This window comes from Macrobrachium nipponense, chromosome 15, assembly GCF_015104395.2.
Source record: "Macrobrachium nipponense isolate FS-2020 chromosome 15, ASM1510439v2, whole genome shotgun sequence".
Taxonomy (NCBI): domain Eukaryota; kingdom Metazoa; phylum Arthropoda; class Malacostraca; order Decapoda; family Palaemonidae; genus Macrobrachium; species Macrobrachium nipponense.
Genome location: NC_087208.1, coordinates 8,478,280 through 8,495,176, shown reverse-complemented (window position 1 = coordinate 8,495,176; position 16,897 = coordinate 8,478,280). Strand labels below are relative to the sequence as shown.

Sequence of the window (16,897 nt, the reverse complement as noted above, 5' to 3'; positions counted from 1 at the left end):
TGTTCCTGGGTTGAGTTCAAGAGTCCCATTTATTTTTATAGTATATTTCATTCGGTTAATCTTGTGGAATTTTCTACTTGTTAAAATTTGTTGGATCTCATAAATAGGAAAAGATATAGATGGGGTTGGGTTTATATCTGAAGCTGAATAGTGGGAACTGTGGTAGAACCATCAGCTACCCAGTAATGTTTGGACCTGAGAGGTGTCAGATTGATAGCTCAAGGGCAGCACCCATCTGCAGGGCTATGCCATGGATTCCAGGGGTTCTGGTTCTGGGATTAGGACTCTCAGCTTTGTATCTGGTTTGACCATAAAATGGTTAGGGTGGAGATGATTGTATTCTTGTAATGTTCGCAGTCCTAGTAAGTGGATTTGGCTTACACTTGGGCCACTCTATTCATGTTGAGCCATCCCCTGTGGGGTAGGGTAGGGATGTGGAAATTTGGGAGTCGGTTCTCACTTGTGCCATTGGTGGGAGAATAAACTCCATTAAAGGCTGATGATATCTTTTGAAGTTTTTCAGTTTTTCTCAGATTTTTATGTCTAGTAGTTATAAGGATTTGAGTACCTCTAGGTCCTTTGATGGTGATGTTTTGGCGCAACTGACAACCTCTGGACCAGTTGTGAATGACTTGCAATACGTACCTCCACTGACCAAATAATTGTAAATAATGTAGATAAGTCTGACAAGACCACAAGTTCAGTGGTACATGCTCCAGATAAGAAAAAGAATCCAGAAAAAGAAGTTTCTAATTCATGTCATCAATAAAGGAAAACTTTACAAACTCATGCAACTCTCTTATCCTCATTTATCTTTTCATTTATTACTAATTTGCCACCAATCTACAGAGTTCTTTATGCCTGCTTCCTTCTATTAGTGTTGAGTGTGGGTTCATTGATTTGTGCAGTATGTCTCTTTCTCTTATCTTATTTTTAATTTCCCTGTTGAACCACCTTGGCTGAGGGTTGCCATTTGTTAGTATTTGCCTTAATGGTATACATCTAGAGTGTTTTTCTGTGTATTCCTCATGAAAGGTTTCCCAGTGTTTATGCATGCCTGTGTTCTCATCGTACTCTAGAGTTTTAATGTACACCTTGAGCTTATTTAGGTCTTGTTGACGGTACGAATGGCTGCCCGGATGACTGTCTAGTTTACTTGTTCTCCACCAGTGTGTTTCGAATGTTTTAGCTCTTGTCAGAATTCTCCTTGCCACCATTTTTACTACTTAAAAGAGTCTTAGATAACAACAACAATTGTAGTTACATGACAAGAGTCTTGGATAAAAACAACAAATTATAGATATGGAACAAGAGTAAAATAAAAACAACATTGTAGTTACAGGCACAACTCTGGAGATCAAGAAAATTTGACCTAAGCTTCTGTTGAACAGGTTTGATACTGAACATGTATATGTCTTGTATCATACTGTTTCATACATACTTTTAAGGAACTGTTGCCAGTCATACAGTTTTCATACCTCTCTTCCCAGTACCTCATGGTTTCGAGATATGATAGAAAAATAACAGTAAAACTTGTTTGATAACTGAAAAATTATATGTTAAAATGAGAAATATTGAAATATAAATGTAGTTATGTACCCAAAACACTTATAATGTCAAGTGGCTGATGGTTGAGATACCATTAGTTTTCCTTACTCTCCCTAGTTTTGATTTTTCACACCAATGGATTTTTCTTTCTAGTGTTAAATTCCCTTGTTTCCCAAGCTTTAGGCATAATAAAAGCACAGTTAGTCATTTTTGTAGTTTAGGAAGCAATAGACTGTGAATAAATGTTGAAAAAAAACACCAAAAAATTTGGACTTTTTTCTCTGTTTTCTCCACAAAAAAAGTTTTTCCAAAAAAGTTTTTTGGAACCCTAGTTATGTCTGATTCTAGTTCCTCTAGCCTTTGCTATTGTAACGAAGGTTGTAAGACCAGATTGACTCAAATATTGCTATGATTCACATAAAGTTTGAAGTAAGTGTAGGGGACAGGAGTGTAATAGGGAGAAAATTTGTGCAGAATGTAATGATTAGGATGAGAAAAAGTGGAAAGTTCTTAGATCTCACCAAGACAAGTTAGAAGGGATAGGAAGCGGAAAGCAGCTTCTAGAGCTGCGGGACAGTCACGTAGCCTAGAAACAACTCCTAACCTATGTTAGAAGTTAGCCTGCTGTTCCTTCTATTCCTATTCCCAACTTTTCTCCTAATCCTTGTCCTCCTACTTTTCATCCACCTACTTTCCATGCCTGGTGCCCTTGCTTCCGACCCTAATGCCATTGCCAGTCTCAAATTTAGGTTCAATAAGATATGTCTAGTAGTTCCAGTTCCAGTTAAGCTATATATGACAACCAGTACAGTGGACCCCCAGTATTCACGGGGAATGCGCACCAGACCCCCCGAGAATACTAGCTAAAATCTGTGAAAACTTAAAACCCCCTTTAAAAATGCTTATACCTAATTATTTTAATAGTTTTATTAAAATAGTGCATTTAGTTACAAAATTGATATGAAAATTCAGTAATTAGTAAATATTTCTCTGTGAAAAATACTGCAAATAGGCGAATTTTCTTAGAATATTGGATAGATGTGATCAATAGTGAAACCTGCGAATAGGTGAGTCCGTGAATCATGAAAATGCGAATACATGAAGTCTACTGTACTAGCCCACAACTCTCTTATAGTTACACTGTAGCTAGATGGGACACAGCACCAGCTTCCAAGCGCCTGGTGCAGTGTTACCAGTTCTCATTTACCATTTGATGCCAAATTATGTGAAATTGCACTTAATCTATCACAGTGCACCCACTTCTGAGTGCCAAGGGCCACTCGCAGACGTGTTTCTTCACTTCAGGTGTCACGTTTAGAGCAAGTGAATTGTCATTGGTTCCTATTAAAGCAACAATTAGCTGAAATAATGAGCTTGTTGAAGAAAGCTCCTTTTGCTTCCTAGACTTTCTATGCAGCTCCTCTTCAGTATTTTTTTTTTTATTTTTTTTTTTTTATAACAAATTTCCCTCCTTTTTCATCCCAGCTGCCCGGTCTCACTGACTCGACTTCTCTTAATGAGGAGTCTTCTGGACGGGAGGATTAGGCTCCCCAAGATGTTACTTCGTCCTGCAGAAGTTTCTCAAGGAGATGGGAGATTGACTTTTAGCTAAAAGGGAGGAAGGGAAAGCTTCTCACCTTTCTTCCTTCTTGCTTAGTTTGAAGAAGACATATATCTTTTGTCACTTGGGAAGCCCCTTTGGGAGTAGCTGCCTTCTTCCAAGGGGACTTCTCTATTGTCATCAACTCTTCTTGACACTGTGTGTTCTTTTCAGCGGAGCTAAACCACTTTCTTAAGAACGTATTCAAGGATAGTGGGAGTGCTGGCTAAGAAGATTGAGGACTACCAAGCCATATCAGGAGTCATCGCCTCAGACTGGCTAGGAGTCTTGTCCTGTGGAGACAAGGCCATTAGGAATGGCTCTCTAGAGCTTTCCTCTCTTTTCACTTTGGGAGTACATAAGAAGAGAGAGCTCTGTTGCTCCTTTACTGCTGTTAAGGAAATTGCGTCCGACCTTCAGAAGAAGTCGATGCAAGATCTGTCGGCTCATTCCTCCAAGCGTCCCAAAGATTCACCTGCCTTTGTTCCCAATACGGTCTCTCCCATCCAGCAGCAGCCCTTTTGTGGAAATAGACCCCCAGACCTCAATTTAGGACAAGTTCCAATGTCCCATTCATGGCAAGGTCCATTAAGAAGTGATCAACCATGACAATGCCCAAAAATACATGGGCAGTACCAGTAATCAGATAGAGCGCATGGTATTGGAGTGGACGAAGGGTGAACACTGCAGCATAGACCAGAAAACTAGGAACCATGTGACAATACACAAAGTAATACACCCAGGAGCAAATACAGACAGACTACATAAACACGAAAAGAAGGAGGGAGAGGGCTACTAAGCATAGGGGACTGCGTCAACATCGTGAGCAGAGCACTGGGGCAATATCTGAAAACCAGTGAAGACTGAGTGGCTAAGGTGTGAATGGGAAGTAGGACTGATAAAAGTAGACAAAGACCTGGAAATATAGAGACAGGAGAATGAGTATTGCTGTTGAACTTCTCAGTTCCAAGGTCCTTTATTCCTCACATCGTTGGACTGTGGAACAGCCTCCCAGAGGAAGTCGTGCAATTGGAACTTTTAAGAAGTTCAATCATAAATACAATGCATTACTACCCTTACAATATTCTTCTTGGATTTTAATACATTTTTAGCTTTATTTATTGATTTTTTAATCTTTTTTATAAGTGGGATCTCTTCTTTCTGCATTTCACTTTGTTTCCTCTTACTTTTTCATATTGAACTTTATATTCTTTGGAAGCTTGAATGTCAAGTCTGTGGCCCTGTGGGCTTGTTCCATATGAATAGGTTGCATCTACTAAATAATAATAATAATAATAATAATAGTATAATAATAATATAATGATAATATAATAATATAATGATAATAATAATAAGAATAAGAATAAGAATAAGAATAATAATAATAATAATAATAATAATAATAATAATAATAATAATAATAATAATAATAATAATAATGTATGAAATACCAAAAGATAAAAGACATGCTTAGGAAAGAATATATGTAGAGACTTGAGATGATGCTCAAGTTAAAACTCAACGCTGGAAATGTGATGAAAGCCATAAACACATGGGCAGTATGTACCAGTAATCAGATACATCAATTAAGTAGTGGAGTGGACAAAGGGTGATTTCCGCAGCATAGACCAGAAAACTAGGAAACGTGTGACAATACACAAAGCACTACATGCAAGAGCAAATACAGACAGACTGTACATACTACAAAAGGAAAGAGGGAGAGGACTACTAAGCATTATCGACTGCATCAACATCTAGAGCAGAGTACTGGGACAATACTATCTGAAAACCAGTGAAGACTGGTTGGCAAAGGTGTGCATGGGAAGAAGGACTGATAAAAGTAGAAGAAGGCTCGGAAATATACAGACACAGGAGAATGAACAGAACACTGGATTGGCACAACAAACCAATGCATGGACAGTGCATGAGACAGACTCTAAAGAACTGGCCAGCAATGAAACATGGTAGTGGGCTAAAGAAGGGAGAAATCAAGAAGGAAACAATGAATGCTAACAATGGCACAAGATCAGGCCCTAAGAACCAGATATGTCCAAAGAACCATAGATGGAAATATCATTTCACCCATAAGTAGGAAGTTCCATATGAAAAATGAGACCATATAGCAAGTGAATATCTAGCACTTGCGCAGAACCAGTACAAAAAAGAGGCATGATTCAGTAGCAAAAGCCCTCTGGTGGAGCCTGTGCAAAAAACACCAGCTAGCTTGCAGTAATGAGTGGTATGAACACCACCCTGAGGGTGTGATAGAAAACAATCAGATAAAGTTTCTTTGGGATGATCATAACAGATAGGGTGATATGTGCCAATAGACCAGACTTAATGTTGGTTGACAAAATCAAGAAGAAAGTATCACTCATTGATGTCACAATACCAAGAGACACCAGAGTTGATGAGAAAGAAAGGGAAAATATCTATAAACAATAAATTCTGAAAACAGAAATAAGAAGGATTCAGGATATGCCAGTGGAAATAGTACCCATAATCAGTTACTCATTGGACGAGTGGGTTACGTGCTCACCTACCGATGATGTAATCCGAGTTTGCTTCACCACTCTGCTAACGCGGAATCAGAGGAATTTATTTCTGGTTATTAGAAATTCATTTCTCTATATAAAGTGGTTCGGATCCTACAATAAGTTGTAGGTCCCATTGTTAAGTAACCAATTGGTTCTTAGCCATGTAAAAATATCTAATCCTTTGGGCCAGCCCTAGGGGAACTGTTAACCAGCTCAGTGGTCTGGTTAAACTATGATATACTTAACCATAATCATAGGAACACTAGGCATGATCCCAAGATCCCTGAAAAGGAAACTAGAAAAACTAGATGCTGAAGTAGCTTCAGGAACCATGCAGAAGAGTGTGTTTCTAGAAAGAGTGCACATAGTGAGAAAAGTGATGGACTCCTAGGGAGGCAGGATGCAATCTAGAACCCCCCACTATAAAAACCACCTAGTCGAAAAGGATGACTGTGATAAAAAAAGAAAATAATAATAATAATTAATAATAATATACTCACAACAACAACACATAGAAAAACTAATCATGGTGATGAGATCTGACTTGCGTAAACTAAAAGAGATGGCAAAAAAAAGGCTAAGAAGCAAGAAAATTAGGAAGAACCGAACAAGAAATGGAAAGTGCTGGAGAAGGGACTAAACAACACAATAGAAGATATGAAACAGAGACTTAAAGCCAAAGCACATAAGATCCAGCAGGACATGAGCAGCAACAGAACAAACTCTTCAGAAGCAACCAGAAAAGACTTGTACTACCGCCAACAAAGAGGGGAAGGCAACCACCGGGAAATTCCTGAAGCCAAACCAAGTAAAAGACTGGGAAAACGTGCAGCAATCCAGTATTACACAACCAACATGTAACATGGCTCCAAGAAATCAAGGCAGAAGAAATGGGGAGAAAAAACAGATTCACCAAGATCATGCTAGACACTGTCAGACTGACAACAACTGAAGAAAATGCCCAACTGGAAAGCCCCAGGTCCCGGCTGAAAAACTTCAAGTCCCTACACCCACAAAGAAGCAGAACAACTCCAGCATTGTAACACAAACCACCATGCACCCAAATGGATGACCACAGGGATAACATCTTAGTATAGAAAGACAAGAACAAGGGAAAGATAGCAAGTAACTACAGGCCTATCACCTGCTTACCAATAATGTTGAAGTTACTAACAGGTATCATCAGTGAAAGGCTATACTATGTACAACTACCTAGAAGATACAAACCCCATCTTCCACCAACATAAAGGCTGCAGTAGGAAGTTTAGCTCCTGATAGACAAAATGGTAATGAAGAATAATAAGAGAAGGGGAACCAACCTAATCATGGTATGGATTGACTACAAGAAAGCCTTCAACATGATACAACACAGTTGCTAATAGAATGCATGAAAATATATGGGCAGAGGAGAACACCATCAGCGTCCTAAAAAATGCAATGCACAAGTGGAATACAGTATACAACTTACAAGCTTACAACCTGATCATGGTATGGATTGACTACAAGAAAGCCTTCAACATGATACCACACAGTTGCTAATAGAATACATGAAAATATATGGCAGAGGAAAACACCATCAGCTTCCGAAAAAATGCAATGCACAACTGGAATACAGTGTATACTACTTACAAGCTCTTGGATAAGACTAGCAGAGGTTAACATCAGGAGAGGTATCGTTCAAGGGGACTCACTGTCCCCACTACTCTTCGTAGCAGCCATGATTCCCATGACAAAAGTATTGCAGAAGTTGGATGCTGGGTACCAACTCAAGAAGGAGGTAACAGAATTAACCAACTGATGTTTATGGACAACATCAAAGAAATAGGAACATGCACGTTGCTTAACATACAAATTGGCAGAGTGACAGGGACTGACGATTATTGATAAAGTTACCAGACGGGAATAGCATCAAACGCATAGATGAGACAGGATACAAATACAGGCAGTCCCCACTTATTGGTCGTCTGATTTTATGGGGCTTGGCTTGCAACAATGATAATTGGATTTTTGGCGCTGATATGCACTGATCCCCAGTTATTGGTGCTGATAACCAGGGATTGGCACTATTATCACTGATTTTCAGTTATTGTCACGTCATCGGGAACGGAACCCTCGCTTATAACTGGGGATGATCTGTACCTGGGAATAAAAGTAGGAGCATATATAAAACACCAAGAGATGGAGTACACGATCAGGAAAGAATATACGCAGACTGGCGGTGATACTCAAGACAAAACTCAATGCTGGGAACATGGCGAAAGTCACAAACCCTTGGGCAGTACCAGTAATCAGATACAGCGCAGGAGTAGTGGAATGGATGAAGGTGGGACTCAGCCATAGACCAGAACACTAGAAAACACTTAACAATTACAAAGCACTGCACCCAAGAGCAAATACAGACAGACTATGCATAACACTAAAGGAAGGAGGGAGAGGTCTATTAAGCATAGAGGACAGTTTGTCAATATCAAGAGTGGAGCACTTGAGTAGCTAAGGAGGGCATGGGAAGAAGGACTGATAAAAGATGAAGACCCAGAAATATACAGACACATTGATGACGCAATACCATTACACCAGATTAGATGAGAAAGAAAAGAAAAAACTGATAAGTATTAAGACCTGTAACTAGAAATAAAGGTTATGGGATATACTAGTGGAAATTGTACCCATAATCATAGGAACACTAGGCACAATTCCAAGATCCCTGAAAAGAAACCTGGAAAAACTAGATGCCGAAGTAGCTCCAGGATTCATGCAGAAGTGTGTGCTATTAGAAATAGTGTGCACATAGTAAGAAAAGTGATGGACTCCTTAGGAAGCCGGGTGTTACCCAGAACCCCACACTATAAATACCACCCAGTCAAATAGGTTGACAGATAAAAAATAATAATAATACTTAGTCGTGGTGGAATGGAAGATGAACCTGGTTCACAGATAAGGCTGAGTAATTCCTTGAAACTTTCAATTTTAGGAATTAGTATAGTAGTGATTTCTCTCAGCCATATGGTAAATTCTATTCACAATATATGGCTAGAGTCAACAAAAGTGTAATTTTTGTATGAATGATTTCATCTCCCCGTGTTGAATTTGGTTTATTTGTCTTGGTAAGTTTGTCTACATGTATCATCAAACCAAGGATGGTAATTTTCCCTAATCTTGACCTTTTTAGGTGCATACTGTACTAAAATAACCATCATTTAACAACTTTATGGGCTTTGGATCTGTTATATATAGTATCTGAAATATCAAGTGCCTGACAAGCTTCAATGATATGATCCTGATTGGCTCTAGATTCCAGCTAGCCGGTTTATCCATTGGTGACATTAGAAATACATACAGTGGTCCCATTGTATTCGGGGGTGATGTGTACCAGACCCCCCGCAAATGTTTAGAACCCCCTTCTAAAAATGCTATGAACTCCTATTTTGAACGTGGAAACTCCAAAGTATCCCTAAGAATACCATCCTACATCAAATATACATTAAAATATCATCCTATTATGGTTCATATTAATCTTTGAAATATTATTGATACTATTTTAAAGTAAATCTTACATTTTATGGTTATAAATACATGCGTACATACTGCATGACTTAGTTACGTATGTGAAAATAATCCAGTCCTCCCATAAGTATTCAGTCATGCACATTTTCTTTCATACAGTTACTATTTAAGACATCCAGTATTCTTTTTGTGAGGGAAACAATTGTATGTAAAATCTCCAAAGAGAGAGAGAGAGAGAGAGAGAGAGAGAGAGAGAGAGAGAGAGAGAGAGAGAGAGAGAGAGAGATCGGTATGAACATTAAAAAAAAAAAATTTACCAGTAGTTCAACAAAATAGGGTACTCAGCAGTGACAAATGTTGCTTAAAGATGATGATGATGAATAAGCTGTGCAGTCCAATGAATGACAATGAAAATGTGACTGCACAGCTTAGCAGAGGAGTTGCTACATCTCCTCTGAGGGCGCTCATCACCTTCAGGAGACGCTTCGGGAGACACTTCTTCAGGTGATTTGTGATGCACTTCTTCCGGCAATTTAGGAGGCACTTCTTCAGGCAATTCAAGGGACACTACTTCGGGCAATTTGGGAGGCTTTGGAGGGTCCTCCTTTCGTGTGATGAACATTGTGATTGGCAGCTGCTGTCGTTGCTTCTTCATGAAGGTGAGGGCTTGTTTATAGGGCTCCAATGCTGTATCAAGAATGTTGGAAAACTTCAAGGACCATTCCATGTAAGGATCCCATGTTGAAACATACTCCTGGAGGTCGTTTTATCATTCTTTTAACTTGGAACGGGCGTTCCAAAGCCAGGCCGCTCTCCTCCTCCTGCTCCTGTTCCTCTCCTGAACCTGGAGTGTCTTCTTCCTTGCTACTTCAGCTTTTCCAAGTCCTGGTCTGTCAGGGGACATATGTTTCCTTCTGCGGCTCGCAGTAGTGCGTATTTTCATGCATATGTACTAAAAATATTTTCTTGACTAAATAAATTTCTTATGATGGAAAAAGATGAATTAATATTCAAATATTACAGTTCTGTAATACTTTAAACTAAACACAGCAGAATTTCAACAAAAATTGGATTTTCTTAAAAAGATGCTTCACCTAAGCCAACTTTTCGCAGATAAACAACTCTAATGACGCCGTGATGATGTGGTAGAGTAGTACCAAAACGAAATGATACTTGACATGCTATTGGCTGTTGTCTGCACAGCAGCCATTTCTGGAGCAGCATTCATTTTCCTTGTCGCTCATTGGCTGTATACTTGGCATTGGTTGGTTGAAATCCGAGTTCCATCTTGTGTAGAGGAATTGTGGGTATCGTGCATCTCTCTGTCATCAGCCTCATTGCATAGAAAAATACTGACATAAGCAAATGTAAACGCGCAAATGTAAACGCGAGGGTGTGTTGTACTTATCAGCAAATATCTGTGTGCATCACGCAGAAAAGGGCCCCATAAAAAGAGGCCTGCTCCTTCTAAGGCTTCCAGCAGGGAAGCGAAACGAAAGAAGGCTGTAATGAAGCACGACAAGAAGGTAAAACTTGTCAATATATTGAAGGAGGGCAAAAGTTACGCTGTGGTTGGCTGCCATTTTAATGTCAACAAGAGCACAGTGAGATATATATAAAAAAAAAGGAAAGTGAAATAAGAAAAGAGTGTTAGCATGACATATTATGGTACAGCAAAGGTTGTGTCCGCAGTGAGAAACAAAACAATCGTGAAAAAGGAATCTGTACTTGCATTCTGGATCAAGGACTGCAGGAAGAAGAATGTGTCCCTTGAGTCCAAGGTCACACTTGAAAAAGCATGACAGCTCCACCAGCAGCTATCAACTGCTACAAGAGGTGACGAGGAAGAGGAAGCCGAAGATGTAGAGGCACAGGAAGGCAATGAAGAAGGGGATTCGCATTTCTTGGGCTTCGATGAACCTGCTCCTGAAGAGGAAGAGGAAGAAGAGCCACAATGGGACCATCCTCAGCTCCAAGGTTTTCAGGCAAGCAAAGGATGGTTCCACAGGTTTCAGAAAAGTTCCCACCTAAAGTCTATTTCCTTTCATGGGGAAGCTGCATCTGCTGGCAAAGAGGCAGCCGCGAAATATCCTGAGGCTTTTAAGAAAATAATCTAGGAGAAAGGATACCACCCAGAACAGGTGTTCAATATGGACGAAACTGGCCTATTCTGGAAGATTCCATCCTGGATGCACCTTATGAAGGATGAAGCTAAAGCCTCCAGATTCAAGGCACAAAAGGACAGGTTGACCCTCCTGATGTGCGCGAATGCAGTTGGCTTTATGCTGAAACCAGGCCTCATTTACAAGGCTGCAAATCCTAGGGCACTCAAGAATAAGAACAAGGCGTTACTGCCTGTCTTCTGGATGCATAATCCCAAGGCCTGGATCACGAAAGTCCTTAGGGAGTACTGGTTCCACCAGAGCTTCATTCCTCAAGTTAGGCAATACCTGTCCTGATTTGGACATAGAATTCAAGGTCTTACTCAGAATGGACAATGCTGGTGGCCACCCTCTCGATCTTTATTACAAGGGAGTCCAGCTCAAGTTCCTCCCTCCAAACACCACCTCTCTTCTCCAGCCTATGGACCAGGGCATGACCCGTGCCTTCAAGGCACTCTACACTGAGAACTCCCTCCAGCACCTTGTTGATACAATGGACCATGAGAGTGAATTTATGCTGAAAGCCTATTGGCGTAAATTCACGATTGCCACGTCTGTCTGTCATCAACCGGTTACTGAAGGACGTGAAGGAGGAGGCCCTGAATGCCTGCTGGAGTAAGTTGCGGCAGGACTGTGTCCATAATTATACGGGCTTCTCTCCTAAGGAAATCCAGCATTCGACCATTAATAAGGCGGTCCAGTTGGCAAAAATTCTTGGTGTTGAAGGCTTTGACGATATCACCGACGATGAAGTCAGCACCCTTATTGATGACTGTTGTCTTACATATTTTAGATATGGTCTGCATACTTTAAGTATCATATTAAAACACTTTATGTACATATATATCATATTTAGAAATCATCTTAAAACATTTCATGAAATGTACAGTCTGCATAATGCGTACCCAATTGACCCAGTATATGTACGTACATTCGTTCATCAGGCTGCGTGGCTATATCATCATCATCTATGATCAACATTAATCTCAAGTAAGTGCTGTATGATTTCATATCAGTGTTATTATGTACACATAATAACACTGGGGGGGAACTGCAAATAATTTTAGATATGTTCCACAGAGAAACTTGCAAATGGGCGAGTCCTCCTGCGAATAATTTTTAGATATGTTCCAAAGAAAAATCTGCGAAACCCTAGAACACGAATATGGGAACCCAATGTATACTAATTGACAGATATGTCCTTCCAATTTACGCAGTGGTTCGGAAGTGGCTATATACTTGCAGACCTTAGACATGACAGTAGCTGGAACATCGGTGAATATGAGGTATAATCATGTGTGTGGGTTCCTCTATTTGCTGGACAAAATCAGAGGATACATAGAACTTGAGCAGACCTGCCATGTTGATCTTTGGAGTTTGAATTAAGCTACTCACTGTGCTTTACATTGTAGTCTGTACAAATATTGAATGAAGCTTTTGAATCCTGTGAGCCATACTAATCCTCTCCAAGGGACAGTCATATATCATCAGTATTTGGATTGTGGTAAATGGCAAATGCATAGAACTTTAGAATTTACTGAAATTCTGACAACAAAAAAACTGATGATAAATAGGTTGTCTAGTCCTAGTGTACACTGCCATACCCTGTGCATGTGGAAAGTTATGACAAAAAAGTAGTCAGATTCAACAAACCTAGGGAGTAAAAATTCAACCTTCAACTTTTACGACTTACAAGTGTCTCGGATAAAAAGATCAAATCAGAGTTTCAAGCAAAACGATGGAGATTAAGAAAGCTTAACTCAAGCCTCTAATATTTGAGTAAAGCACTCTACAGTTTTTCTTATGGTATGGATTAGTAGGCTCAGGATTCAGTTCAGTGTCTCCCGAAGAATTAAAGAATCAAAATTAGCAATGTAAAGTTAGAAGAAAAGCTAAGAAATAAATTCATAACAACAACATAGTAAAAATCAACAAAAAAAACAAACAATAAAATCAACAACAGTATTTACATTATGTACAATAATTTCATACAAAACTGAATAAAATTGACCATATGTCATTAAAAAGGTGCAGCAATCAAGTTGTCAACAAGGCGAAGCCAAGACACCGTGCAAGGTAAAAAGAAACCTGTCTGGTTTGCCATAACAAGTGGGGGAGGGCAGTTAGGATAAATTTAGAAATTATGAAAAGCTGAGAAGGGAAAGATTAGGTAAAGAAGAATGTTGCTTTCCTGCTAATCCACCAAGCAACATTTGCTGTTTCATCAGCCTGTGTTAAGCACTTTGGAAAAAAAGAGGAAAGTGTACAAAACAAAGAGAGGCAAAATGCCCGATTGTGCCCTCAAGCAAGGGAACTCAAACCCAAGACCATGAAAGTCCTTGGTTCAGTGGCTCCGGCACAGACATAAGTTGGGGAACAAAGTTGCCTACCAAGATTAAAGGGTACTTTCCTACCACTGGTTTAATTTTTGAGTGTCCTTCTATATTTTATGAATTTTATGAAGTCATAAAGAAAAAGATGAATGAACACCTTAGAAAGTTTCATGGAGTTATTGAACACACTGAAGGAGAAAGATGCATTTGTGATGGTCATGAGGCAGTGCCCATGGGACTGGACCTAATACATACCCAGGTCACAGGCCAGGATTAGAAGTAAGCTGCAGATGATTTTCAGCTTAATATATATGTCTGAAATATGTTTTTTTATTATTTGTCTCCTTAAAGATGGATGCAGATGTGGCACTGAAAACTTGGAAATAAAGAATCTCCTCTTTTGAACCTAATGTGTTATTGAGTTCCACTGTGAAAGTAATAGCTTTATACATAGAGAATTTTTGTTGTTTGGATTATTTCATAGCATATATTATTCATGATGAAGAGAGTCTATTTAGGGACAGGACAAAAGACATTTTACTTAAATGAAGTTTGCTTGATAAAGCAAACTTCATTCAAGTAAAATGCCTTGTGAAAAGTGGAGTAAAAGGCAGTTAGGAAGGGAATGGTATTAAGTACATAAAATAGCATTGAATGGAGAAAAGCTAATACCATAATTAAATAGAGAAGTTAATACCATAATTAAGTAGAGAAGGTGTGCTAAAGTGTATCGTAAAGAAAAGGAACCCAAATGCACAACTACAAAAGGCCATGGTTGATTGATTCATTGATGCCAGAATTATTTCTTCCTAATATAATTCTTCCTTACTTAATTTTGTCTTAAGATGATTTGAACTATAAAAGAAAATTCTTGATAAAAGTACTTATAAAGCATTCGTTTTCTTATACTATATTAAAGCTTCCACACCTATATCCTTAAATTTGTGCATAAATATTGATAAAGTAATGCCATATGTAGTATCTAACATAATGATTGTTGTCCTACCAAAATTGCTTTTGGAAATTAACTTGTTTAAGTTACTGTTACCTTTCACAAGGTTATAGTTTGTCTTTTTTTATTTTTGTTGTAACAGTATACTATAAAAGATTTAAGGTTGTTTACAGAAATTTTACTCAAGTTGAACTTTTAACTGGCAGAAACTATGCAAATTTTGGTAAAGAAAGAAATGTGACTTTTGACCTAAAGGGTGTTTCTGGTCAAATACGAATTTATTTCTGTCCATTAGCTTAAGAACTGTATAGGATAGATTTCTTATCTAGCAAGTGTTGGGTGAAGTCAATGCCAAGTTCATTCATAGTGGTCAAATGTCAGTTAGATATTTAACTGGGCCTAACTTTTGAACTAGAAGAGGTAGTCTTCACATTTTTCATGTATCTTTTCAGGAGAAACAATTCATTGCCAAATTTTCCAGGGTTTGCAGTCTACAAACACTTGTTTAGAAAATGTTCTAATTTTGATTTATCAGTTACCTTTAAGCGTCACTGTGCTATACTTTGCATGTCTGATCTTACCTGTTTGGCTAAAAATGTTTTTTAATAATACAGATTAATATGAAAAGTTTGTTTTACTATTATAATTTCTTCTTCAGCTATCAAAATGTCCAGAGGATAGGAGTGATTGGAGACAGCTTATTAGTATATACCCTGTTGGTCTTCGTGAAAAGCTTATTATAGATCTCGAGATGCTGTGTGACTGTGATTGTGAGAGGCCTGGAAATGAGGTATGTATTTTGAAAAAAAATTAGAAAGTAACAACTCCTTTTTGAGTACTATCTACTCCTGTGTTTATTGCTATTGCAGATATCAGAAAAGGCACAATTTGTTGGTTTTCCACCATTAAAATGTTTAGAAGGTTTTCTGCAATAAATGTTTTACTGAGAAGCATTTGAAGATATTTTGCGCATATGAACATTGTTTAATAGTTATAACACATCTGTACCCCCAGAAATTTATAGTATAGTAGGAAAAATGGTCGCCATAATCTCCTAGCCTGTTGTTGAAAGATGAAACCTATAAATGTCATAGACAAGCAGTCCCTGGTTATCAGCGATCTGGTTTTTTGGTGCTTGTCTATCATTGAAATGTGCCTATTTCCAGTTAGCACCAATAAGAGTATTGACTCCATTAAATACCTAACAGAGGTGTGATTAACAGGTTATTGGTACCAAAATCCAGTTATCGGTGCTGATAAGCCCCAGTTATTGGCTATTTTTGCTTATTGTCACTCAGTCAGACCATAACCCTTTGTGGCCCACAATGAGTCCCCAGACTCATAGCCTTGGTTATCAAAAGGAAGAGCAATCATAAAATCATTGCCACTTTTACCTTCAGGTATACATATTAATAGGAATTTACCTGGGGGATTTTATTAATCAATGGGATACACTGAAGATCCACACAACTTACCTGGACAACGTGAGATTACCAACCTCTGGCCTTGAGATCAGGGAAAAACATTAAATTGAATATTATAGAAGAAGGCCTGCTTCAAAAGGGAGTGATTAGGTAAACTGGAATTTTAACATAGCTAATTATTATTATATATAAATAACTTACCAAGTAATTACTTAGCTAATGATTATGCCTTGCATGGCATCCTAAATTCAAAATTCACATTAATGTGACTGTTGCAAGGTGGGGGTGACAGGCCCCGCCCACTGCAATGGGAGTGTGGGAGTGACAGAAGCCAATGACATTGCTATTTTATGCCATGCAATTTACATGTCGATCTCTGTACTCCTGCTGTCCTGATTTGCCAGTTGTTCTATGCTTAAGTTGGTGACATTCACTTTAGTTTACTCAAACTGTTGCCTCTTTTGGTTAGCCTTTACAATTAGCTTTGTTTCCTAGTAGTTTAGCTAGTTCAGGTTTTAGCGCTTCCAGTCTTCTCTATTCTAGTGAGGGCAGTGAAACTAGATTAACTAAGCTTTGTTACGATGCACTTACCATGCACACTAAGTGTAAGGGATGGCCATATGAGGAGGTTACTTGTTCTAAATGCAAGGATTGGGATGATAATAGATGGAAGAAGCTTGAGTCTCATCTTAATAAACTTAAGAGGAATAAGCTTAATAAGGCAGCCACTTGTGCTGAAAGTAAGGCTTCTGTGAGTAGAGATTCTTCTCCTAAGCCTAAGACAGAACATAATCTCTCTCCTATCCTCAGTCGTCCTATTCTTCCACACATTCCTGT

General features: G+C 38.7%; 1 protein-coding gene across 6 annotated transcripts in view; it reads left to right on the top strand.

Moving 5' to 3' along the window:
- LOC135226993 (integrin beta-PS-like) overlaps positions 1–16,897 on the top strand; it is a 156,728-nt gene that overhangs the window by 92,692 nt on the left and 47,139 nt on the right. For all 6 annotated transcript variants that reach the window (XM_064266716.1, XM_064266715.1, XM_064266718.1 and 3 more), the window contains exon 10: positions 15,295–15,426. In XM_064266716.1, coding sequence (XP_064122786.1) covers positions 15,295–15,426 — 132 coding nt within the window. The remainder of the gene's footprint in view (positions 1–15,294; positions 15,427–16,897) is intronic.